Source organism: Sturnus vulgaris, chromosome 8 (assembly GCF_052056855.1).
Source record: "Sturnus vulgaris isolate bStuVul1 chromosome 8, bStuVul1.hap1, whole genome shotgun sequence".
NCBI lineage: Eukaryota > Metazoa > Chordata > Aves > Passeriformes > Sturnidae > Sturnus > Sturnus vulgaris.
The window spans coordinates 23,047,848-23,073,459 of NC_142250.1; the positions used below are offsets into that span (position 1 = coordinate 23,047,848).

Here is a 25,612-nt window from a genome sequence, read left to right on the forward strand (position 1 = left end):
CTAAAAATAACAGTGTGCATTTTGTTATTGCTGCTTTACTTGGTATTTTGAAAAATTGCTGTTGACAACCTTTTAATACAGGATGACCAACTGGGCACTTGCACTAACTCAGATAAGGCTTTATCTACTCACAAGACTTCTGTTCCTGTGAACATTCAGAATGAGGAGTGAACAAATTATTAAAGGAAGATGCTACATTACTTTCTGGGTTATATATATTCTAATCACAGTATTACAGTTACAAAAAGTTTGTTATTATTTCTGGTGATGTCTCAGTCACTAAACTGTTGACTTTAAAATTTATATTTTAAGCTAAATTTGCAATGCTGGAAGACCATAAATATCCTCACATTTAAAGTAAATAATGAACCTGGGTCATGGGAAGCAGAGATAAGGTTTTTCTTGTTATGTACAAACACAAAAATAGCTTCAGACTTGCAATTTCAAATCTGAAGCTAAGATTTCTACTGAAATGTTGAAAAGTATTTGGCAGCCCTTATAGCTGTTAGGAGACTCATAAATGTCATGCATAGTTCCTATTTTGTAATTACAGTGAAAAAAATATAAAACCTTGAGATTTCAAGGCCACAGTCTAGACAGACTTGACTTTTGCTGTCTTAGAAGTGAGGACAAAACTTTCCAGATCAAAGTATCCATGTAATATGCATGCTATCATTACACTAGAGCATTGCCCTAGGGATGCAGTACAGCTTGCTCTCCCTCTGACCTTAGATCCTCCAAAAAGGTTTTCACTATCAGCAGTCTATTCCAAAATAGATGGGTGAAAGCTAAAAGGCCTCACAATTTCATTTTCTAACTTCAGACAAGCTAAATTTTAAGCAATTTTATTAAATTTTGTGACTCAGACCATTATCACAGCCTTGCTACAAACATGAAATGTGCACGGTTTTAGGAAGAAACAATTTCTTCTAGTAAGCAGCAATTATCAGAAGTTCAAAACAATCAAAAATATTTGTGCTAGAATGCATCATGTAATTCTATTCTGCCTGCAGCATGACTGAGTCTTCACAGCTATTGTAACACAAGTGTATGTAGCTTTTGACAAGAGGCTATTCCCACATCTCCTAAATTATTTCTAGTATTAGAAACCAGAGATTGCCAGTATTAATGGTTGCTGTTATGTATGAGAACAAAATGAATTCACCCGCTGGCTCTTGAACTACTCAAGTTCTTTTGTTCTTTATTTCTTTGTTACAGCCGTGTACTAGACTCATTGTTGAAGTGTACAATATTTAGCATATGCTGTGGCTGCAATTAGTTTTAAAGCCCCTTCCTGCGTGATTTCCTTCCTATTTTTTTTTCAATTGTGAAGTCTCAGTGTTCCTGAAACTTATGATATATCACAGAAAACAAGGGGGAGGGAGAAAAAGAATTCTCTACAGCTTCAGCCCTTACACAGGGCAAGACAGTTTAAATATATTAAAAAACATAATACACACCAGAGCCTTCTTACTCAAAACTAGTTTTATTTTAAAAAATAAGTTGAATGCATAGCACTCACAAAGATTCCATTGTTTTGGACATTTCGCATTTAGAAGCACCATTCTTATTTATGCCATAAAAAACACATTTTGGTTCTAGTAGTAAGAACAGTGTATTTCTAATGTACACTGATAAAGCCTTTTAAATAATATAGATTGAAACTGTTCAGTGTACATTTTCTCTGTAGTCATGATGCATCTGTAGTGTCAGAAGAAAACTCAGACTAAGTAATAAATTAAAAACGAACAGCATGTAGTGGATCTTTTTACAAATGACCTAATGTCTTAAAATAGTCAAATAAAAATACCCTATTAAATGTAAATCTGTGGTATTAACTAACTGAATAAGCCCCCCACCCATTATAATTCCAGTGTTAAGTATTAGTTAAATTTTTATATATCGAATGCCTATGGGATAAATTTACTAATACCCCCAAAAAGAAGAGTCTATACTGCTGTGTCACAAAAAAAAAAAAAAAAAAAAGATGACAAGTTAGCCGATTTAAAGACTTTACAGAAAAAAACTGCTACAGGCATCTGCTGTTATTTCAAGTCAGGGTCTATTACAAGACTGTACATTCATAGCATCAGAGGTAGTTAGAGCACTGAGGACTTGGATACAGCATTGCAACAAAATGAAACCAGCAGAAAGAAGTCCATTTCCCTCTATAACGGGTAACAGTGCTGAGTAAAAAGCATGGCATCTTATGAGGTGGAAAGTCTCTACTTAACACTACCCTCAGACACAGGGAAATATTCATTAAGACATGAAGAAAAGAGACGGGGAAAAAAACCAAACCAACTTGCATTTTAATAAGGAATTGACCACACTATGCCTATTTCAAAGTTGATTCTCTAGGATAAAAGGGAGAGGGTCATCTTTTCCATTCACCCTCCTATTCTCCTTGACTTGCACATCTATGCTACAAAAGCCCACAACAAAAATTGGAATTTAAAAGACAAAACAAGAGAAACAGGATTTCTTCTCCTCAACAATAAATAGGTTTTTGTAGCATGTTATAATTTAGCCCCAGAAAGAATGAACACAGCTGTCATCCCTCCATTCTGAACATTACAATGATAAAGCCTTCATCTTCATATTGATAATATAATTGTCCCTGCTTTCAAAACAATTTCTCTAAGATTCACAATAATTCAGTGTCATTTGATGGTACACGATTTTAAGTCCTGCCACTAAGACACGGGAGAAGATGGTAAAAGAACAAATGAAACTAACAAAAAGTCTTAAGGCCATATACTATAAAGATATTTTAAAGTAGTAAGAATCCTGTCATTCATACCACTTCTACCACAGGAGAAAGACTGGTATCTTCTTGTACTTAAAAAACAAAACCAAAACAAACAAAAAAAACCCAAACAAAAACAAAAACAAAAAAAAAAAAAAAAAAAACCAACCACCCCCCAGAAAAAAACCCCAACAAACACACAAAGAATCCCAAAAACCGTCTCCATTAGTATCTCTACCATAATATTCATCCAAGAGGTGGATGAGTGAAGCTCTCTACCCTCAGACTATCCACTCCACAGGAGATAGTGTAATTCCATAAAGTTATGTAATTAGCACCTTACTTGTGATGAAGCAGTTCACTCTGCAAAATATTTTTGATCCACCCACTTGGGAAGAGCAAATCTCTATATCTTCTTCTGGAACTCCCATATAGTAGAAGAAAAAGTTGCCCCATTATTACCTGAGAATTTCCCTCCACTGTAAGCACGACAGAACTGGCCTTCTGTCAGCATTTAACTGTACTATTTCTGTAGGGACAATACTGTCAGTACAACTGGAGGGTGCTTTCTGTTGGTTAATAATATTTGTGTGTTTGTGTGTGTACACAGAGGATTCACAGCCACTGTAGTAGTTCTGGTACAGTACAAGTTCAGCTGAAACCTTCTCTTTTCTTCAATTATCACACTGCTGGGCAGCAGTTCACATCTACATTCTGTGAACACTAAGATATCCCTTTGGTACTCTGCATAGATGCCCTGAAGAAAAGCCACTCCACTTGCTATAGTCTTTTCCCTCTCTGCATTCCTTCCCCGAGTTACACCCCATTAGTGTACAAACCAGCAGCACAGAGTAATGAGTAGAAAAGTCCCTGAGTTAGTATGAAAGAGTTACTTTAAACACAAAAAAGATAGGAAGGATAAAAGAGACAAAAATATATTGTCTGTCTTGTAATGTACAAAACTTGAAAAACTAGCGAAAATACCAGTTAATTCATGTGCGTTAGCCTAAAGCAAATAACCAACACAAGTGGTGGAAAAGGGGCAAGAATATGGAGTCAGCCACATGAGATTTGTTTCTTCCTGTGATCTCCATGTACCTGTAGAAGTCTGGCATTCAGTGGATTCTTAAGTTTCAGTAAGTATAAAATAAGTGTTAATACTGTATGGTGGGATGACAAATGTCTTCAAAATAATACTGCATATCTCCTTCATTAAAAGATAAGTCTGTAGTTAGTCCACAGCTGCTCTTCTTTTGAGTAGTATTTCACAGACACACATTAGAAGCAGAATATTCTGGGTGTCAGAGTCAGAATGTATTATCCCCAAGCATACAGATTCTTTTTCAGAGGATGGTCTGCATGCAACTTTTTGCAGGTTGTTATTTGAGCTGTGGTACCAGTTGCCAATCCAGTTGCTTTTTTTTTTTCTGGGAAGACACCTTTTTTTATTCAATTTTTTGCCCTCAAATTTTTTTGAGGTTTAACAAAAAAATGAAACCATTTTCCACACAACTCTTCACCCCAAACAAACAAGCACAAAACCGTTCTGTACTTATCACCTCTCAAAGCAGGGAGTAATACAGGAATATCGTCCATTCACTTGATAGGTCCGGTTGTAGGAGACACTGATACATGGCTTCACTTCCAGCGGCACAGCCAGCGACACGGCAGCGCCGGGCTGGACGTGGCCTCGAGCCTGAGCACCGGTCTGTAAGGCAGCAGGGCACGTCTGGAGAGGGTAGGAGGCTGTGTGAGTGGATGATAATATCTGCTGGCAGCTTTGCTGCTGGGATGCTGCGTGGTGGTACTGTAAGGAAGACTGATGAGCCTGTAGATACTGTGGTACGTGCTGCTGAGCATTGGCCTGCTGGGCACTTGGAGCTGGGGGCTGAAACACAGCGTGCTGGGCAGACTGCGTTTGCTGTCCTTTCTGCTTGTTTGCTTCCTTCACATCGTTATCATGCGCACTAGAACAAATTGAAAAGACAAAATGCATCAAAATAGATGCACTCTAAAAATGGTGCAAATATCTGACAGCTTGCAATGCTTTAAAAAATAGTTTTAGCTACCCTTTACAATCACCTAAGGTTTCAAAATTTGGTTAGGGTGCAGTCTTTCTTTTCGGCATTTCACTTCATTGTACAGCAATAAACACAGATAAAAGCAAAGTACAATTCATGTAATAAAGCAGGATCTAGAATTACAGTGCAATAAAGTTTGCTACTGTACTTTAGTAGGCCAATAAATTGCCAGATTACCAGAACCTGAACTTGCTGCTTCTACCTCATTTAAATTAAACAGAGCACAATGTTTCTAAAGATACCAGAAAGGTTTGTAATATCTACATTACAGTACTTAAAGATCATATGTATATTCACATTGGATCCTGTTCTGGAGGGCAAAACCACTTTTTTCCCCCCTTTCCTTTCACCTTTTTGCTAGCTTATCCAGTACAGCTCATCTGAATTCTCTTTGATTTACAATTGTCTGAAATGTATCCTAGACACACTTTCTCAATTCTATCCTGAGGTTAAGCAGATGCCACCTACACGTTTCATTCGTAACTTTTTGATGCTGCCCTCCCTCTGTTCCAGAGCAATACTGAAAACACTTCTGCCACAGCACTTGCACGCTTTAGGTACTACTCCTTTCATTTTACACGAGTCAAGCCAACAGAGGCCATCAAGGGTGATAATGTCACACTTCTAAGGCTGATGTGGTTCTTCCAGATACAGCTGTGCTTCTACTGATCACAGCTATGTTAGACTTGGGCAAGAACAAATTTCTGTAGAGGAAAAGCAGATTGTGTAACATGCCTTCCCAGGAAGGTTCACTTGGCATTCAGTGGCATTTTTATCTCATGTCAGCTGTAAAGCAAAAATGGATACAGCAAAAATAGACACAAACTCCTGGTCATTTTCTCCTGCCAAAGCTGCCACTCAAACGGTCTGCACGTTTGATCCACAATCTCTTTGCAGCATGCCCTGCACTTCCAAGGCATACAGTCTTCTCTACAAATGCTCCTATGCCTTTGGTACTCTTCATTATCTCTTTGCTCTCAGAACAGAGTAGAGAGATTGGAAACAAGTTATTGAAGATGCTCAAAGCATCCCATATGTTCAGTGGAAATGCAAGGAAGAAGTTTATTTGTTGAAAGATCAGGAAAGAGATTAGATCTGAAGATTTCTCTTAAAGAAAAAACAGTTATTGCCTAACAATACGTATCTACCAAAATTTTGTTCCCTAATACATAAGTATTTTTAGAACAGAGGAACAGAAATTTATAAAGAAATGTAACTGCTCTGTTGGCAGCAATTAAGCATAATAACAGATGTATAAATAGGCTTTAAAAAAGCCACTGGTGTTAACTCACATTAAGAGTCGCTCAATACAGGGCACCAGGAAGTCCCAGGAGTAGGCAGTCAGGTGATGCAGCCGCGTGGGCCAGGTGGGTGAGAGACGCAAGATAATCCTTGAAGAAGCTACACATGCAGTAGCAACTAAAGAAGGGGCATAATTTAAAAATTCATGATCTAGAAAGAGAGAACGAGAAAAAAAATTATTTAAGTTTAACACTGTGTGCCAAGAGAACAAAGAAGTCATTATCTGAAATCTGTAACTCACCTTGCAATGATACTTCCAGAAAGTAATCAGCATATTTTGCCATATATAACTTAGTCTTCTCTAAGCAAACCATTGGCCAGCCATCATGAAGATCAGTCTCATGGACAGCAATAGAAAGATAATAGTCGATGAAATGAGCAGCAGTTGGGAGGCACAAATTCCACTGAAATGTTTCTAGCAACAACAACTCCATATGAAGCAAATTCTGTTTTGTTAGTACCAAATTCATGTTAGTCATACAACCCAAGCTGTTCAACTGTTCAAGTTTGGGAACACTGTCTTCCTTTTCTTCAAATTTACCTTCAGGTGAACAGAAAGAGGAAGGAAAAAAAAGGTTCAGCACAAATGAACTATAAAATAGATTGTAGCTAATGTCTTGTTGGTCATATTTCAATTGTCCTATGTCAAACAAACTTGAGATTTTCCTGCAGATGCAAAGCTCAAATGGACTAAGTTATTAGAGACAAAAGCGGTTATGCACTAAAATAAGCTAATTTCAGCAGATAATGTCAAACACTGTGCAGGATACTGTGCAGTGCCATGTTTCCTGTTGGTTTTCCCATGCCAGCACACAGAAGCCAGCTGCCAAGAGCAGAATATTAGGACATCACTGACATTACATATACAAGTTTTTGTCACCAAATTATTGTATAATGTGTCCCCTTCATCAGTGAAATACCACTTTGATGTGACTTGGCAAACCACAAGAGCATTTGGCTTTAATCACCCTCCCACCCCCACACACCCTTTTTGCATCTAAAACTCATTAAGAGCATAGCTAGAGCTCCAGCCAACCTGGCTGCTTTTAATGCCTGCTACAGTAGGTGCAGTTTTATATTTGAGATCTGGCAAACAAGTGGATTTCAGCAACGTGCATCTGAAAACCCCCTCTGCCACTGTTGCAACCTTCCTTGGACTTTTAACTTTTTGGGCCTGTATGTTTTTAGCCTAAAGTAAAATTATGTATGTAGAAAACCCGTAAGAGAAACAAGTGTCACATTTCCATACCGTTTGCCATATGGTTGTGCTATTTCAATTTCACTGCAAATTCTTTCCATCTTACACTCTCTATTCAATACTACATGATAGGTTGTAAATGCACATTCTTTGAGTTTTGCAGGACTGAACACACGTGAACGTTTACTTTTTTCAACAGTGGAGGTACTTATGTAGGACTTAATCCAAGACCAGTGCCAGTCTGTCAGTTTTTGTTCCCCATACTCCAGTAATTACAGAAATAAAAACTTCAGGAGTCACATAATAATTTCTTTTACTACTTCTTTAACCTTATCAGATATATCACAGTGTCATAACTTATTAGACCACTGATTAAACTGCTTGTTTAAGCTACACAGGGCAAAAGTTTAAACCAGCATTTTGCTTCTCTTTGAACCAACCCATACACTGCTTCTCAGAAGAGCAAGCAAACTCCGGGCTTTCAGATCTCTACTTGCAGCTTGCCATGAACAATGGCAGAGGTTCATTTAAAACAAAAAAAGAAATTCTCTTCAGAACATGAATTTAATTTGAAAATCCGGCATTAGTTCAAAGCCAATCCATTTTCCTAAATGGATTACAGTGGTTTCTGAGGCAACGTTTTCATACTCAGCACGACATCCTTTGCCAAGAGAAGATTACTGGCTGGTGGCACCTAGTCAAAGTCTACCCTCAGAAGAATCTGAAATAACCCTTTTCTGGTTTAACTGCTCTGCTGAATAGCTGTATTGGTGGACATGGGATGCAGTGAAAAGAAGAAAACTGTCCAACACCACTCCAGTTTTGTAGCAAAGAGGGCCTAGAGACCTTACTGGAGAAAATAAGAATAGATTCAGAGAAACAGATCAGCAGAAACCGAACCAACAGTTAGTTCTGCTGTCAGGACCAGTTTCTCTAAATCTACTGGTTTAAGAACTAGTGCCAGCAGGTCTCCCAGCAAATGGCACCCATATATTTTCAGAGATATTGAAAAGGGGTTCACAAATGTTGAAAAATGGATACATGCCACAAGAATCTAGCTGAGGTCAATATAAGCAGCACTGTTCATAATGAATGTTTGTAATTAATTCTGTCTTCAGAGTACTGTGCATTCACCAATGTATTTTACCTGCATTATATTTTATATGTGACAATACAGGATTTATGTTAGCATTAGCTTGCTTAATTAACATTGCCATTTACAAAATCTGAAGTATTCTAGAACTATACAGCACCATCAGCAGAATGTAGTGCATTCATGATTAATTTATTTCTTTATCACAGATATGCAAATTTCTCATTTCCAGCACAAGACGTACCTATTTTGAGATACCCCTAGAAAGACAGTCTTTCTGTTCCTACAACATAGTGCTTAAAGTTCACATTAGAATAATTTGTTTACAAATATAAACATCAGTCTTTAATCACAGTTTGTTTTTTCCACCCTCAGTTTCATCAGGTGCCAACAGAAGTCAAAACAAGTCTAAAGAACAGCTCTACCAATTGGGCCAAACTGATATGCACTGCTTGTCCTTTAGAACTACTTTGTTTCCACCACCTGCTCTATCCCACCAAGACATGCCTTGCATTTGGCAGTAGAATCTATTAGTCTAGTTAAAGTTTGGTGCCACATACTTACTTGCTAAAAGTAAACAGGAAAGAGCAACCACGTGCAGTTGCTGTGTGGATATGTCGTAGCGGTCCATGAAGAGGTCCAGCAGATACACAGCCAGGTGTCGTGCAGCAGGACAGAGCCTGAACCTGTTGCTCACAATGGCAATCAGGTCTGCAAAGTATCTTCTCAGGTGTAGCTGGGGAGACTGGCCTTTGTAAGAGGGCAGCTTCAGCTCCTAGATGGACAGCAGTAGGGAATTTTATTAAAACCATAATTTAGTTGAACGGAAATTTCAAAGGATTTCTCCCTTCTCCCTTCTGTTCCCGTCATTTCAGAATCCCTTTTCAGTGAACAAAATCCATTTGCTGTATTACAGAACAACCAAAAAATACTTTCTTTCTACACAACATTAACAACTTAAAATTTAACATCTTTCATTTGGGCAATCAGCCCGAGTGTCTTCAGCTTTTACCATGTCTGTTGTATTACCTCCGCTGCAAAGGCTGTACAGCAAGGGCATGCAAGTATTCCTCAGTTGCTTCAATGCAAAGTTCAATAGTTTAACTCAACCCCTCTCTTGCTACAGCTCAATCTGAGCAACTAGACTTTGTACTTAAGTGTTTGCATGTTCTATAGCCGCCAAATCTCCTGCTGATGCCTCCAGGAAAAGACCCTTAACAGCCAGCTGAATCTTAGGACGAGAAATGGGGTGTGCATGAACCAACAGTCACCTCATGTGTGTGTCAAAACACCGACCCAGTCTGATTGATGTCACACTGACACTCATTACAGTGTGCTCGAATGCAGTTAGTTAAGGTCACACACTCTCAGATTCGGGGGGAGGACCCCTCAAAACAAAGGTCCTAGAAACACCACATTTAGGAAAATCTGTGCCATGATCTATTTTGAATACACAGTTTGGACTGGTAGGAAAAAAGAAACCCTCCAGACTTCTGCCTAGTAGCGAGTACCTCCTCTTTTATGCAGCAGAACAACAGTGCTGTCCTCTGTTACTATCAATAAATTTATGAGATAGACTGTGCACCCACATGCTGTGTTCAAGTAGGATTTTGAGTACAATTACATTTCCAGCGAAAATTAACTTGATTCATTTAAGTTAAAGTCATCAAGTTGGAATGAAGTCACACAAATTTTTCAAAGTTTTAATGTAAATTCAAAGTTTTGAAATGCGCTATTGAAGTGAAAAACAAAACCCCACAAGCTTTCTAATTCACCTTTCACAGCAATAACGTAGCTTTAGCAAAAATAATTGTGGTAGCAAATAAATGATTCTGTCCTTCCCTTATTTCCCTCCATCACCGGAAAAGAGTAAAGCAGTAACGACTCGGGGAAAAGTAATCCGCTCATCGAGTACCATTAGGCAACAAAAGCATGTTTTTAGTAGGTTCAGTCACTGTAAACTGATTTTCATCCCCGGTGTTAAGATACGCTTTATGAAAACAGTCCCGAAGAATAACTCTGAGACAGCCGAAGCAACTTCTAAGCAATTGCTTAAATTCTCTACTATTCTTAATGCACCCAGCGTTTCTTTCACTGGTTTTTGTTAGGATGGTAGGGCTTTTTCGTTCCAATAACATCACAACGCTGTTTGCCGAGTTTAAACCTGGACGCACACAAACATGGGAAGAGCACCGGGCACACCGTGAGCCCTTCCCGTGTGCGGAGAGCAGCGGGAGCGCAGTCCGGCCGCTCGGATCAGCTGCCACGGCCGCGGACAGACGGCCCAGCGCCCACGGAGGGAACACACGGCGAGTTCCGAGTCCACAAAAGCCAACTCCGCCGAGCCCCGGCGGCCGAGCGGGGCCGCCCCACACGCGCCCTCCGCCCGCTGTCCCCGCGGCGGCTCCGATGGCCGGAGCCTCACAAAGGCGCCGGGGCCGCCCCCAGTCCGGTTCCCCCCACGCTACCTTGTATCGAAGCGCTTGGTGGATATCGGCCGCCAGCTGTCCTGTCCACCACTGCGCCTCCAGCTCCATCGGCGGCGCGGCACGGCGCCCGGGCCCGGGCACCGGGGAGGAAGCGGCACTCGGTGAGGGCGGGACAGGCAGCGCAACCCGCGCCCCTTTCTGGCTCGCCCCCGGTTAACCGCGATCAGCTGCCGCGGGGCGACCTCGGCCCCCTGGCCCAGCTGGCCGCCATGCGGGGCACAAGTGCGGCTAGTTAAGCCGCCCCCTCCCGCCGCGGGGCACGGCCGGGTAAGGGGGTCGCGGAGGTGGTGATGGTGGTGGCGGCGGCGGCGGCCGCGGGGGAGGCGGCGGGGCGCGGCCCGGGACACCCGAGCGCGGCGCGGCGGCCCCGGGGCTCCGCCGCCATCACGCGGCGCCGCGCGCCGCGCCCATTGTTAAAGGGCCGCGCTTGTACAAAGCCGGGCAGCACCCGCACGCGCCCGCCCGCTCACCAATCGCCGGCTGCCTTACAGCGCGGCGTCTACGGCCGCCAATCGCCGGCCGCTTTACAGCGCCACCCGGCCGCCAATCAGCGCGTGGCGGTCGCGGGCCGGAGGCGGGGGCCGCTGGGCGCGAGGAAGGTGCGGGCGGGGCGGCCCGGCCGGCGTCCCTCAGCCCCTCAGCTGGGGCTCTGGAGAACCGAGCCAGGGGGGCTCACCCGGCTGGAGCGCAGTGGTCTTTGAGCCCCCGTGAGCTCCAGATAGCACTTTCTTTTCTCTTTTTTTTTTTTTTTTTTTTTTTTTTTTTTTTTTTTTTACCTCTCCTTTTATTCTCCCTTCCCATATTTCTCCCGGTTCTTACGTAGGGCTCAGCTGTGCGGTTCCAGCACGTGGCGGAGGCAGCGCCTCGCTCAGCTCTTGCCCTGCCCGCGCACTGTCCCGGTAGCAGTGCGGGGCACAAACGCCTCCTCCGAGCTTTGAGGTTCTAGTATTGGATTGATTTGGTTCCCTGCTGGTTAAATCCGGGATTTGCAGGAGCACGCATCTCACCTGAGCGAAGGGCTCCGTGTCCTGGTAGCTGGTCACTGAGAGAGCTCCCAGCCGTGGTCCTGGTTTAGCAGGAGATGCTCTGCCCCTGCTCTGCGCTCACAGAGCCTTTTCCTTGGTGCTTTCTACTCCCCGTAACCCCCCGCTACGGACACCTTCCAAAATAAAACTTGGTGCTTCATAGTCCTTTACATATTTGCATTTGTACATATTGAAACTACTAGTTAATGAGAATATAAAACCTGGTACAACAGGTGATGCAAAGTTACGGAGAAGAAATGCTTTGTGTGCAATTTTTGTTGAGAGAGTATATTTAATTTTTTGTTTCTATTTTTTTCTTTGCTCAGACATGATTTTTTTCCTTTTAATTAAGAAAATAGAAACCAACTTTTTGACATAACCAGTTTAATGACTCTGTAGTGGGAACTGTAAAAGCTGTTCCCCTGTGCTTAATGGGTAATCTTACAGACTACAGTGGTCCCTTTCATCTGAGGAGGTGTGCTTATAGGTGGAAGCTTTTATTTTTAAGGACATATTTTTGGACAGTTTCCATTTATGACAGATGTTGTTATAAAATGCTACATAGTTTTCTGAAGGAATAAAACAAGAACTTAAGGGTTTTTTTTGTGCATAACTGCGAAAATATTTTAACTATTTAGATTAGCTAACATCTATGGACTATTGACAAATCAGTATTTTCCTTGTCCGATGGCTTTTTGTCTCATTTCTGTACATTATTTAATAGGCAAATGCATGCTCAAGCTAATTTTTATATTTGTAGATGTATTGTTTTAAGTTGTTTGTCTTTAAAGAAAGGTAATACCAAACTGTATGTTTCAAGGATAAGTCTCAAAAACAGATACCGAATGGAGACACTGTCTTTTATAACATTTTTGTTGCCTGCATGAAGAGGAGGCTAATAAACACCAACATGCTAAAACCTGTTACAGTGGGCCCAAACAGGGAAGTGGTGTTCCTTCTCTTATTGCTATTAGCAGTGCTGCCTCCCCCTAGAGCTTTTAAACGCTGTGTGGATTAGTCTGAACCGTTAAGCAGGGAAAAAATACTGATGCTTGCTGGCTTATTTCTAAGATATGCTTGGATAGGAAACACAATCCTCATAAAGCAATCTACTCTGAGAACTACTTAATTTATATATAATCGAAGAAAACAATGATGCCATTGTTAATTGCCACTGTGAGGTGGAGTGAGCTGTGGAACTCCCTATTTCAGATTCTTTTTCCCATTGCAATCTGTGTTAATTGAGTTGTTGGTCTTGTGAACAGTTATATCTGTCTGCTTTTCATGCAGTGAAAACATTGGTTTGGAAAGAGCTTCATCATCCTGCCCAAGGCCAGGATTGCTCCTGGCATGCATTTTTCTAATCTTGGAGACATTCAGAAAATCATCCTATTGATAAAGCACCTAAGTACAGCCTGGTTATCTGCAGGAAGTTTACATCCTATCAGCTGTTAACAATCAGCCATTGGAATAATCTCCTCAGGGAAATGGTGGATTCCCAAACGTTGGACACTTTTAACATTCAGTGGGATGGGGTGTTGGGACATCTTGTTTTTGCCAAGAAGGCTTGGACAAGATGATGCTGGAGCTCCCCTTCTAACTTGGTATTCTATGACCTCAGTTTATGCCTTAGCCCCAGCTGGAAGATTTGAGAACAGTCTTGGAGTGCCGAACTGAGGCTGATTGTTTTCAGAGTTTGCAAGATCAGCTTTGAGGTTTGAATGGGAATGGGAGTAGCACAACTGTAATGAGAATAGGTTAATACAGCTACTCTGCATGCCTTATAACCAATCCTAAGTGTGCTACCCAGTGGAGTTTTTTTAGCCAGTCCAGATTTCATCTACTTTTAATGGTCAAGGCTGTGTACAGTTCTTTAAGTATTCCTACATTAGTCCCCTGTATGTAAGTCAGGATAGAACAAAAACCAACTCAGTGAGTCCTTAGAATAAGCAGAGGATATTAAACATGACTTTCAGTGGCAGTAGTTACATTTTCTTAGCAAGAAACTGAAAGCATGAAGTATGTGTAGTGTATAGAACCTGAGAAAACAGCAGAATTAAATGTTATGGAACCATTTTGAAATTGGTATCCTCTTTCTGTAAATGACCCTGGATCACCTAATCAAATATGCGTGTCTCGGGGGGGGGGGGGGGGGGGGGAGTGAAATTGGCTGTGAGAGCTGCTGTCTGTGCTTCGAAAAGGTGCCAAGTAGCAAGAAATACCGTTATTCTTGGAACTCTCCAAGGAAAATTATTACCCTGAACTACATCCAAAATAGGCTAGAATGTAACCTGTGAAATCTGGACTAAAAATCCCTGTAACATTTTTGTGGAATCTTCTGAAGAGGATGCTGCAGAAGTCTTACAATTTATGGAGCTGTAATTCACAGGTTATAGTCCTAACACAGTTTCAGACATGGTGGGTGAGCTGGCTTCTCTTTGTAGTCACTGGGAGGTTAGATCTGTATCTCAGGAGTTGATGCATGTTCTTATGTGTTTAAGCTGCTTTTTCCTCCTCTACTTTTCTTCAGATGGTTCTCCTTGGCCTGTGAAAAAAGAAATGTGACTTTTAAAATACAAATTAAGAACTTGGAAGTAATTGCCAAGTACAGCAAATGCTGTGATCCTGCAAACCACATTAGAACCCATTTGCCCCTCCCAGTATAAATGGATCTGTTTCTGGTGTATTGTTCTTAGTTTTAATGGTACATCAGCCATAGAGAACAAGTTTCTAAAGACTAACACTGTTTTACTTCTGTGGCCTTTGTCATATGATACATCTCTGAAGTCTGGATTTGTCTTGACTGGCAGAATGAGATGAATCAACACACAATCAGCACCCATGATGCAAGCTGAATTCTGGGGTGACATGACACTGAAGGAAACAAATCGTGGCTCAATTGCTATGTTAATTGTCGGTTTTGTTTATTGGTTCTTGCTTTTGTTTTGTAGCTCCTTGGTCATTCTCATCTGAATAAAGACATTGTAATTCCTTAAATGGCATTTTTGAAGGACTTAGTTTTTGGAATTAAAATGTAAGGGAATCTCAGTTTTGTAGAGCTGAAAATTATTTAAAGAAAAATAGTTCAAACCTGGTTCCTGAGCTTCTTGGGGCTGAGAAAGTTAGCTCTGCTTTTGTTTTGTCCTTCTTGATCTTATTTTCAAACAAAGACTGCATCTGATGATATTCATAGCAGTAGTATTTCAAGGGCATTTAATTAAAGGGAATGAATCACCCTGAAGACAGAACTGTAATTGCTCACAGAGCTCTTTTGCAGCATGGTGGTAGATGAAATGTGCCATGTTGGTAAAAAGTCTTAACACTTCAGAAGGATTAATGAAGGAAGTTTCCTACAGAAAATACTCTGGGGTTGTATTTGTAAATCCTGTATTGAATGCTAAAGGTACTCTGTGGGTTGGATTTTTAAAGTTGTCTGGGGATTTGAATTCCCAGAATAGCTACTAAAATGTGATTAATAGATTTGATCTGAGCTGGTAAATATCCTTTAGAACTGTTGACTTTAGTTGTTAATATGGCTTTTAAGACAGAAAACATCTGAGAATGCTCAGGCCTGAGCAATACATGCTTTTCATGAAGCATTTTAATGAACAATTTGACTTTTAAGTATTTTCCCATCTTCTGGAAAGCTATTATAAAAATGTGCATCCATGAATTTTTTATTTGGCATTAGGATAAATGTATATGTTTTTGATAATGTGTTGGATGAAGGGAACATTCATATAAGTGGAAGGGTGTTGGTGGATATAAGTTGTACTGGGGAGTTGTTCTTTTCTGTAAGTCTCACTCATGGTTGTCAGTAACTAAAAACATGGGAGGAATTTTGCATCTAAAGCAAATGTACTTCCTGCTTGAAGGGCTTCAGCTTATTTGACTGGAATTTAGTAAAGGTTATTTGTTGTGCTGTTTTCTCAGGGGTGGAGGGAGAGCAGTTAGGAATATGCAGTTGTTGCTGTAAAATGTTTTGATTTACTTAGATCCACAGAATTTAAGTAGGGCAAACTTGTCTATTCCTTTTCATTTCAAACTTAAGGTCCATCACAGAATTTTTTTTTTTTTACTTTAATATCTAGTGCTGCCAAAGTAGGAGCTAGCCCAGCCAGAGCACCATAATGTTAATGTTTTTGTCAGCTAGGGGTGGCCTAGGAAGAGAACTGCCCACAGACATGGGACAGGGCACTTATCTTTGTGGTGCTTCTTGTTCAAGTACTTAACTAGTGGGGGTCCATCTTGGTAGCAGCACAAATGGAAAACTTCACACTTCCAATTTCTTCCTAATGAGCAGCCAATTGCTGCTAGTGAATTTTTGCTGCTAAAATTATTGCCTCTGTTCAGAAACTAGTTGGTAAACTAGTTTCATCTGTAGGGATTTACATGCACAGAGGTAGGGCAGAGATGTGAAGAGTGTGGCACTTTTAGTTTAGGGAAGGCTACTCCAAAGTCATTCTGGAGCTGCATCTTCTCTGGGATGAACAAGCCCAGATCACTCAGCTTCTCTTCAAAGGGCAACTGCTTCAGTCTCTAACCATCTTATTGACTCTCTGATGGATTTGCTCCAGATGGCCAATGTCGTGGTTGTACTGGGAGGAGGAGGGTGTCCCAAAACTGCATGCGGTATTCTAGATATGGTTCAACAACTGATAAGTAAATGGTGAAAAGAACTTCTTTTGCTATGGCTCTGTTAATACAGGCCAAATGCTGTCAGCCTTCTTCAGTGCCAGAGCATATTGTTGACTCTTGTTCATCTTGCTGCTGTAGGAGCCTTCGGCTTCCCTGCAGTGCTGGCTGGTCTGTGTTGTGCTCCCTCCAGGATGTTTGCCAGGGTCACAGCATGGATTACTCTGTATCCACAAAGCAAACAAACAAAAAACCTGGCCAAATATGAAGAACGGTAAATTTCAGCAAATTTGGGGCTGGGTTAAATCCTGCCAAATCCCACAGGGCATTGTGTGTTCAAAGTGTTGTGCTCCTTGATCCATTATTTAGAAGTACTGCACCTCAATCAGTTGTGTTGTTAGGGAAGAGCCTGTGGTTTTGGGCTGCAGTAAGTAGGAACAGTGATTCCCAACATGATCATAGATGACAATGAGATTTGCCATCTCATTCTGCATCAGTGTCTGATGCATGTGGCCACTTCTGCTTCTGGCAGCCAGAGCCCAGGGGCTCCTAATGTAGTCTTAGCATCTCACTGTGCTGAAAGAATTTGAGATTTTTATGTGTTTGGGACACATTTTACTGCCAGGCAAATGGTCAAGTGTTGAAGGAGCTGATTAACACCATCATATCTAGATAGTGTAGATGTACTTTTCTCGAGGTTTAGGGACAAGCAGACCTTCACTTCTGCTTCCTAGTATCTTCATGCTATTTAGTGTATAATCACCAAGTCACAACACATCTAGTCAAGACATGTTTTAATAGACGAGTCAGTACTCTTTATTTTCACTCGTTGCATTGTGACTCATTACACCCACTGCATTATTAAAAAGGCAGAAACATACTTCCATTTGGATATTGCTAAAAGCACTGTGATAACTGGTTTGACGAGTATGTTAAATGATCAATCTATTTGAAAGGATCTCTGAATGGAAGGATTAAATGAACCTAAAATGTTTGGTTTCACAGCTTGTTGCCAGTGGTGCTCCCGTCTGAAGTTGTGACCCCCATTTTGAATTAGACTCTATTTGGGACCTCTTTGATGAACACATGGAGAAAAGCAATGCCTTTAACAAGTAGTTAACAACCCGAGGGAGGAAGGGCTCAGAATAAAGTTTTTTTTCTGTTTAAATTGGTCAGCACTGACTGGTTCTCTGACAATAACAGATAATATTAAGATTGCCCTTCTCCTCTTAGAGCAGAATCTATTTCCACAACTGCTGTGTAAGAGATGGGAGGAACTGGTAAGGCATTGCTCATTTTGCACTTTAATCAACTTCAGAGTTGGAGGAAAAGTGCTGTCAAGAGTCAGTGTGGATCCTGGCCTCTATTTAGTTGCTTTGAACATGGTGTGATCATGTGCACAATTTCAAAGGAACTCATATATTTGTTTTCCTGTCCCATTTAGAATTACTTTGAAAGACAATGTGTAGGAACCATCTCTTTCGTGCTGCTTGCAAAATGGAGTCATGTTTGCTTAGCATTTTGAATGCAAAACACTGCATGTGAAAACATTATATAAATCTCAGACTGAAATTAGAGATATCAGTATGGTAAATAAACAATATCTGTGAAACACTCATACACTACCATATCTTAACTTTGTACAAGATTCTCTTTGGCAAGAAAACAAACTAGCACTTCATGTTTCTCTTCTCACTAATGGCCTCAGTCTTCTGAAGTGCCAGCTTGTGTTTTTTTCTCTAAGTGGTGGTCCAACGATTTCAAAACAGATGGTAAAAGTCAATCTTTGTGTTTGAATCGTTATTTTGCCTACTATGTGACTGTGATTAGAGTAGGTATTGCTTGTAAGAAATAAGCTGATTGATGCTGCTGGGTGTTTGTTTTGTGGATGTTTGTTTTTGAGAGTAATTTGTAAATTACGCTTTGCTTGAAAATGTCTGTAGAATTCTTTGGAGTTTGCCATTTGAAACTACATCTGCAGTTCCTAATTTGCCATGTTACTTAGCTGTAAAAGCCAAGTGGTATTATTGTTGGTTCGCTGTTGTTTTTTTTAAATAACCATCAGAACTGAATTGAACTGAGTTCTGCTCTTCCTTTAAAGGTTTCATGAACATAAACAGTGCCTTTTAAAGTTGTCCTGAGCATGTGTTTGTGTGTTTACTGTTCAAAACTGGCTTTTTGTGTCTCTATGATGTTGTAGGGGAGCAAGAGCTCCAAACTGCAGAAGGAGAAGGGAAATGCACCTCAGTGATGTTGGTGTGAATATGTGACTGCAGATGATTGGGATGGGGGCATATGGTGGAATGGAGAAGAGCAAAACCACATGATTAGTAGGGTTGACCATGAACTGGTAAATCCTTAGAGACTGATATTCAAAGCAATGCTCAGTCACTGATATTGTGCTTGCTTGGGGTCACCATGGAAAAGTTGGTGGTTCAAACAGTTTCAGGTATTCATTGCTAAATCAACATGTCTGTTAGATCACAGGAGCTAAATGTAGAGGAAAAGAAGCATATCAGATTAAACTGACTTTTCCAACCTTTAGGTTTTACTGCCTAATGATGTTTATTTAAGATTTCAGATAAACACTTCCATGGTACTAGAAGTGAAATTAAGAAACCCACCCACATTACTTATGAAAAGGAGCGGTATAATGCTGCAGACATGGAGTCACAGATTCTAGAACCAATTTGGGTAAGGGTTTAACAAAATATTAAGTTCAACTTTTGGATTTGTACAAGCAGTTTAAAAATGTTCTGCTGCAGAAACTCAAAACTTTGATCTGGCATTAAGTTTCTCTGATAGTTCAGCTTTGTTTAAAACACTTATTGGGTTATTTTTGTGCTGTTTACATCAACAATTGCCTCTTAGTGTAACACTTACATTATACAAAAACAGGAATTACCTGTCCTCTGACAGACCCTGAAAGCTCATGTAAAAATGTAAAGCCAGTGTAAGCTCTTACTACTTCTATCACATCTAAATGTGATCTGTTTAGATCCTTCTGTTGTTCAAATTTCTGCTGCTGACTAATCCTACAGCCATAGATCTGTGGTAGTGCCGGTGGAAGCCTGGTCTTAGCTATAGATAAGAACATTTGCATGCAGGGTATTTGAGTTTCACTTCCTTGTTCTGTAAAAACTATTAGTTAGCTGTGGCCCAAGTAACTGAATGACACTTGTACTGTGCAATCATTGGATGCAAATAATCCTTTAAATCATGCTCACCTAAATGCTAAATTGAAATCAAATTAATAACATGAGGTGGCAGAGTACATGAGGTAGAGCAACTATTAATGTAGTTACTAGAAGCAAAAAGACAATGAAGCCGTAGATTTTTTTTTTTTTTACTAGAAGGTTGAAAACTGTAATTATTTTAAAAAGTTAAAATTACATCCTTATTGATCAACTTTGTGGATCTTTTATACAGATTAACTGAATTCAAAGAAAAAACACAGGAGAAGTAATGAAGGAATCTACTGGGTTAGCTTCTGAGTTCAGATTAGGTCATACTGAATATTATTTCATGGCCTTTCTCTAGTGGTTTGTTGAGTATTTTCCAAAGCCAAAATATACATTTTTGACTGATGAATGTTCTGCAGTTTAATGAGGGCAAGCAGTGAAATACTCTTGAGGTTGCAGAACACAAAGTGAATTGACAGAGCTCTCCAGCACAGCTACAACATCCCCCTCACAACAGGAGAAACATTATTTCACTCTCCTTGTTCCCTTTGACTGGGATTTTGTGTTTCTCATGAAAGTACTGAGGTCATGATGTAAAATTTAATAATGATAATGTACATTTCACTTCTTAAGACGTATTTTAGGCAGAGAAAATGAGGGAGCAAGCCAGCAACATATGATCAAATAAATCTCCACAGCAGGAAAAGTGGATATGCAGTGCACACATCTGTTTTCAACCACTTTCAAATTTGGATTATTTGCAACACCAATCTATATAAATGTATCAAGGTTAACTTTATAGTGTCATGGAATCATAACTTTTATTTAGCTGTATCAAGAGGAGCAGCAAAATGAGCTGAGCAGCATTGTAGATGAACACAGCGTTTGTCTTGCCTTCCTGTTTTTAGCTACTTTTTGAAACAGAGGAATAAATGGTACAATTACAGCCTAGGTTTTCCTATGAACACCTGAACTACTTAACTAAGAGCCTGATATGGAGAGAAAATGTCAATTTGGAAAATGCAGTTTAACATGGGCTATTTTTCACATCATTTAGAAAGAGTTCTCAGGAGTAAGATTCCAGGGTAATTACTCATGTCTGGCAAGAGCCTTCCCTGGAAGAGCTGCCTAATTTTGACCTGCTTTCAACCAGCTGGGAAACAGCCAAGTTGCTCAGTGGAATTGATAAAACATTCAAAGGCTGTATTGGCATAATTTAAACATGTTATAAGCATATCATCACCAAGGTTTAATTGAGGGCTGCCCACAATCCAGATTTTTAAAACTGATTCTAGTTAATGCAACAGTTTGGTTCTGTTCCCACTGAAGTCAGTTGAAGTTTTGACTACTGAGAATTCTTTTTTCTTAAGTTATCAGACCTGTACAGTCTTTACTAAATAATTTATTACTTTCAGTGCCACATGCAGCAGAAACAGTTCTGGTACCATTTCTGTTCCCAGTTGTAGGAACAGCTGTAATCTGAGTGCAGCTCACTCTCTCACAGAGTCTATTTATCTGGGATATTAATGATATTATTGAGGAAAATAAGTCTTTTAGAAGCAGAAGATTGAATAATGTTGTATGCATGCCATTTGAAAGGTTTAGAGACTGCATCGATTGCCAGATCACTAAGGGTGTCCCACCCAGAAAGAGCAGGTTCTTAGAAACGCTCAGGATGCTATTTAGTTAGTGTGGCTTGTGGCTTTAGTGCTTATGTTCCCAGACACTGTCACAGTAACTGCCTGCAGGCTATTTGCAATATGAATCAAATGGATTCCAGAGAATATCGGGGCTACTTTGAAGATCAGTATTTAGGAAGAGCATAGAAAGGACATCTGTGAGAACTGTTGTGACTTCTACTCGTGAAACCCTGGCTGAGAATGATGAAGGCTCTGGGCTGAAATTTGCTGAACTTGCCATGGCCCTTTTCCTGATAATGTAATGTTTCTGTTGATGGAGCTGCCAAATCTAGCACTGCCACTTACTTTCTAATTCTCCAATAGTATCCAATGGTGCTGTTCTTTCAGTAGTATTCACACAATGTCCTGATTTAAACAAGAGAAGGAAACAATTTATTAAAAGCAACAAACAAAACTCAAGTCCTCTTCCTAACTCTCTTTATCCATTGCTACAGGTTTGTTCCTACTAGCAGAGCCTTTTGAGGTGTATATCTAGAATTAGCCCCATTCATATATTTTAAAAGAAGGCATTGAATGTTGTTAACAAAAGTAGTTGGGTAAATTAATATGTACATGTATTTGTTTCCAATAAATGAAGGTGTTGCATGCAGAAACAAAAGTTACTCAGTAATGAATGACTTTTGTAATGAGAATAAGGAGAGAGCAGCAAAAGCAGGCAGCTTTTACTTCACAGTAATTTGATGCAGACCCACAATTTTTTGTCTATTTCTTAGGGATTTAAATTCCAAAACTCAGCTTAGAGTTACTGAATAGGAAGCTATGACAGATTACAGATCATTATCAGACTCTTGATAATGCAGTGTGATTTAAAACAGGCTCTTGATAATGCAGTGTGATTTAAAACTGCTTGCCCCGGTGTAAAATAAAAGCCAGGTGGCTTCTATGTGCTGTGAACAAAAACTTAGCAAGGTGGATGCTGCGAGGAAGCCTCAGGTTTGTTTGTATGCAAAGTGTTTTGAAGTACCTCACTTGAAACAGGGTTACAATATACACAGTGCTATTGTAAAAGAAACAGAAGTTATTGTGTTCACAAGTTGAAAGTAATTTCAACTCTGAGAATGCATGGGAGTGTCTTAGTTTCAGGATCATCTTCATATCTAAGTGATTTGGTAGATTGTTGAATTTCCTGTCGTTCTAGGCACAGAACTGTCCTTACATTTGGGGATATCTTGCATGTGCCATTGGGATTAGTCACTTCAGCTAAGGGGCACTGGAGAATTTTCTGGCTTTTTATGAATTTGTCTAGTAGGTGCCTGTGCACAAATGTTTGATTTTGATAGATAATGAATCATGTATTGGTTTGAAAAAAAGCATGTATGAATGTCTGGCTCCAGAACATATATCCTGGAAAGTCTCCCACAATACTTAAGATTGGTTGGGACCTAGTGAAGGGTTGTGGTGAGAAACCAGTGCTGATAGCAAAGACTCAGGTTTGGAGCAATGCAGCCTGTGGCTAAGTAGCTGCACTCTCAGACAGATTGCCACAGCCTAGGTAGGCACAGTGCAAAGCACTGGGCTCGGGCTTGCATCAGCTGTGGCTTCCAGGTTTGTAGGTGTACATTTTTCTGTACTCTTCACCAAGGATCCAGCTCAGTTCCCCTGAAATGCAATGGCAAAATCCTTTGCAACTCCCTTGGGTGCTTTGCTGATTTGAACGGCACAGTTCATTAGTAACAGTAAGTGACAAGCTAGTGGCTTAGAGCTCCACTGACTGTGTGTGACTGCAGAGCACAGGCAAATGTATTTGTGTGTGTATGTGTGTGTGAAATTGGGCATCCAGACTGTGAAACGCTGTCAATTGGCAGCAGAGCAATCAGACAAAGCGCTTTTGTTGCTATCTCTTCTCTTGAGGAGCTTGTTGTGATCAATATGTAATCACTGTGAGAAAGAAGCAAAAGATCTAATATTCCTTATATATTTATTTATATATAGATGTACACACTTGTATATATTTTTTCATTAGAAGTATTTGGATATTTTTCCTGACCATAATTAAACAGGTTAGATGATATTAAAAAGTCAACAAACACTGTCAATGTAATTTCGTTTATTCACATAACAGTCCTCCTTGAAGTGATTTTATTTTCCCTTTATTTGGACATGAATGCTCTAGGGGACAGGGATGAACATACGGAAAATGAAATAGCCTATCAAGCATAATCACTCGTACTTAGTACATTGAAATCTTCAGCCTCGGTGTTCAAGGAGCTGGGGGAAAGCAGGGCCGGGCGCAGCAGCGGAGCCCGTGCTCAGCTCCTGGGTAGGGTTATGGCAGCGCCACTGGATTCCTGCTACAACCTGGTGGTTTGTAGCAGCTCACTGAGACCTGCTCGGATACGTGCCAGCTTCTCAGAACTCACCCTCCCATCCCTGTTTGCCAGCCCGGCAGGGATCTGTGACTAAGCAGGTTTGGGGACAAGGCTTCTGTTTCACCTCTAGAGGGACGCCCAGGACCGGAGATGAGGTTCTGCCACACGCAGGCGGCAGCGCAGCTGCTTTTTCTTTTTTTCTTTTTTTTCTTTTTTCTTATTTTTTCTTTTTTTCTTTTTTATTCTTTTCTTTTCTTTTTTTTTTTTTTTCTTTCCCCTTTCCCCTTTGTCTTTTGCCCTTTCCCCTTTTCCTTTCCCCTCCCTCCCCTCCCGAGCATGCTCCGCCTCAGGACAAAGCATCCCAGGCTTCTCCAGAGCAGAAACAACGAAATCATGAAAGGAGAGGAACCGCAGTAAGCAAAATGCTTACAGAAATGGCACTGGTAACGTATAGTGTTCAGGGCGGTGAGAAATCCCTCCCGACAGAGTTTGAATGTCTCTTGCTCCATCCCCTCTTCTTCCTTCTTCTGAGACAGAGGCCAGTGTAGGTAGAAGATTGCACCCATGTTTCATGTAGGCAGTGTTATGGCTTTCTATCACTTGTATTTGCAGTTTGAACAACTTTAAAACAGTGTTCTTCTCCAGTCTGATCTCTGCCAGCACTGTCAGGGCAGAAGGAGCCCCCAGATGATGGTGGGTTATGTGGTGTCTGGATGTGCCTGTAGCATTTTCATCTCTATTAAGCATTTGCACTGTGAAATTTCTACTAGGATCAGTTAGGGTAGAAAACAGCACTTTCACAAAACATGAGAAAGCACTCATTGACCTCTGATTCAGAATAGGACAAGGTGAGCATGATTTCCTTGTTACTGTCTCTCCAAACTAGTCTGAACTTGCTCTTCAGCATGACTCTTTCAAGCAAAATTCTGAACAGCTTCCTCATGCTCTTTGCCAAATGTGTCTCTGTGATCTTTGATTTACTTACTTTTGATAACCACTTACAGTGAAATGCTTTGACTACATTTTCAGCTTTTTGATCTTAAACCTCTATAAATGGGGAGCTTTAGGTACACAAATGTAGTTATATAGATACATAGAAAACACTGTAGCCAGTTAAAAGAATTAGGAGAATGAAATTTCCAATAGGCAGAGTCCTTCCTCTTCAGCTCGGAGCTCTGGGCTGTGGTTGGATGATCACATAATGCACATTTTTGAGATTATGTTGCTCCATCTTGACTACTGAGATAGTTGTGTTCTACCTAAGATAACTTGATGTTGAATTTACTGATATTTGTGGAGTTGAAAACTCTGTTTGCTCTTCATATGGAAAGCCTGGACTAAGCATCTCTCTTTAGGTTTACACTGAAATACGTATCTGTGTTAAGGAAACTTTCCCGTCAGACCATCAGGAGCCGCTCTGGCAGTCACAGTCTGAGCTGGGGCCGAGGTCCCTTCCCAGCGGGAAGTTCCAGTGAGCTCTCCCGAGCTTCGCTTGGCTCTCAGCACTCGCCACACTCACAGCCAGACCAGGTTTCCTTACTGGCTCCACCGCAGGCTTCCCACAGCAGAGCCCCAGGCGTCCGAATCCTTAAAATAATTTAATCTTGGCTCAACAGAACAACAGCTCGAGATTGACCCTTCGAGGAGGGACCCTGCACAAAGGAAACCCTGGAGTTTTTATTCCCTTAAAATCTATGCTCTTGGAAGTCCGGGGCCGCTGTCTCCTGCTGCCTGTGTCGGGTGCCCTGGGCGGCACCGCAGGTCCCCGGGTCCTTTGTTCTGCAAAGAGCGGCGGCTCACGGCGTCCCGGCTCGGGCTCACGGCGTCCCGGCTCGGGCTCTCGTCACCC

The 25,612-nt window shown here is 40.8% G+C and overlaps 1 protein-coding gene across 1 annotated transcript; it reads right to left on the bottom strand.

Annotated features, from left to right (window-relative positions):
• Positions 1–1,467: 1,467 nt before the first annotated feature.
• Positions 1,468–11,035, bottom strand: CCNJ (cyclin J). Its single transcript, XM_014875437.2, has 5 exons — positions 10,892–11,035; positions 8,988–9,198; positions 6,374–6,673; positions 6,123–6,282; positions 1,468–4,716 (listed from the first exon to the last, which is right to left on the bottom strand). Exons 1-5 carry the CDS (start codon positions 10,958–10,960, stop codon positions 4,305–4,307), a joined length of 1,152 nt encoding a protein of 383 aa, XP_014730923.2. The 5' UTR covers positions 10,961–11,035; the 3' UTR covers positions 1,468–4,304.
• Between the last annotated feature and the right edge of the window lie 14,577 nt (positions 11,036–25,612).

Coding starts and splice junctions, on each gene's coding strand:
- CCNJ (XM_014875437.2), bottom strand. CDS start 10,960: ATGGAGCTGGAGGCGCAGTGGTGGACAGGACAGCTGGCGGCCGATATC. Junction 6,283..6,373: donor TCTGGAAGTATCATTGCAAG/GTGAGTTACAGA, acceptor CTCTCTTTCTAG/ATCATGAATTTTTAAATTAT. Junction 4,717..6,122: donor TGTATTGAGCGACTCTTAAT/GTGAGTTAACAC, acceptor AATTTGTTCTAG/TGCGCATGATAACGATGTGA.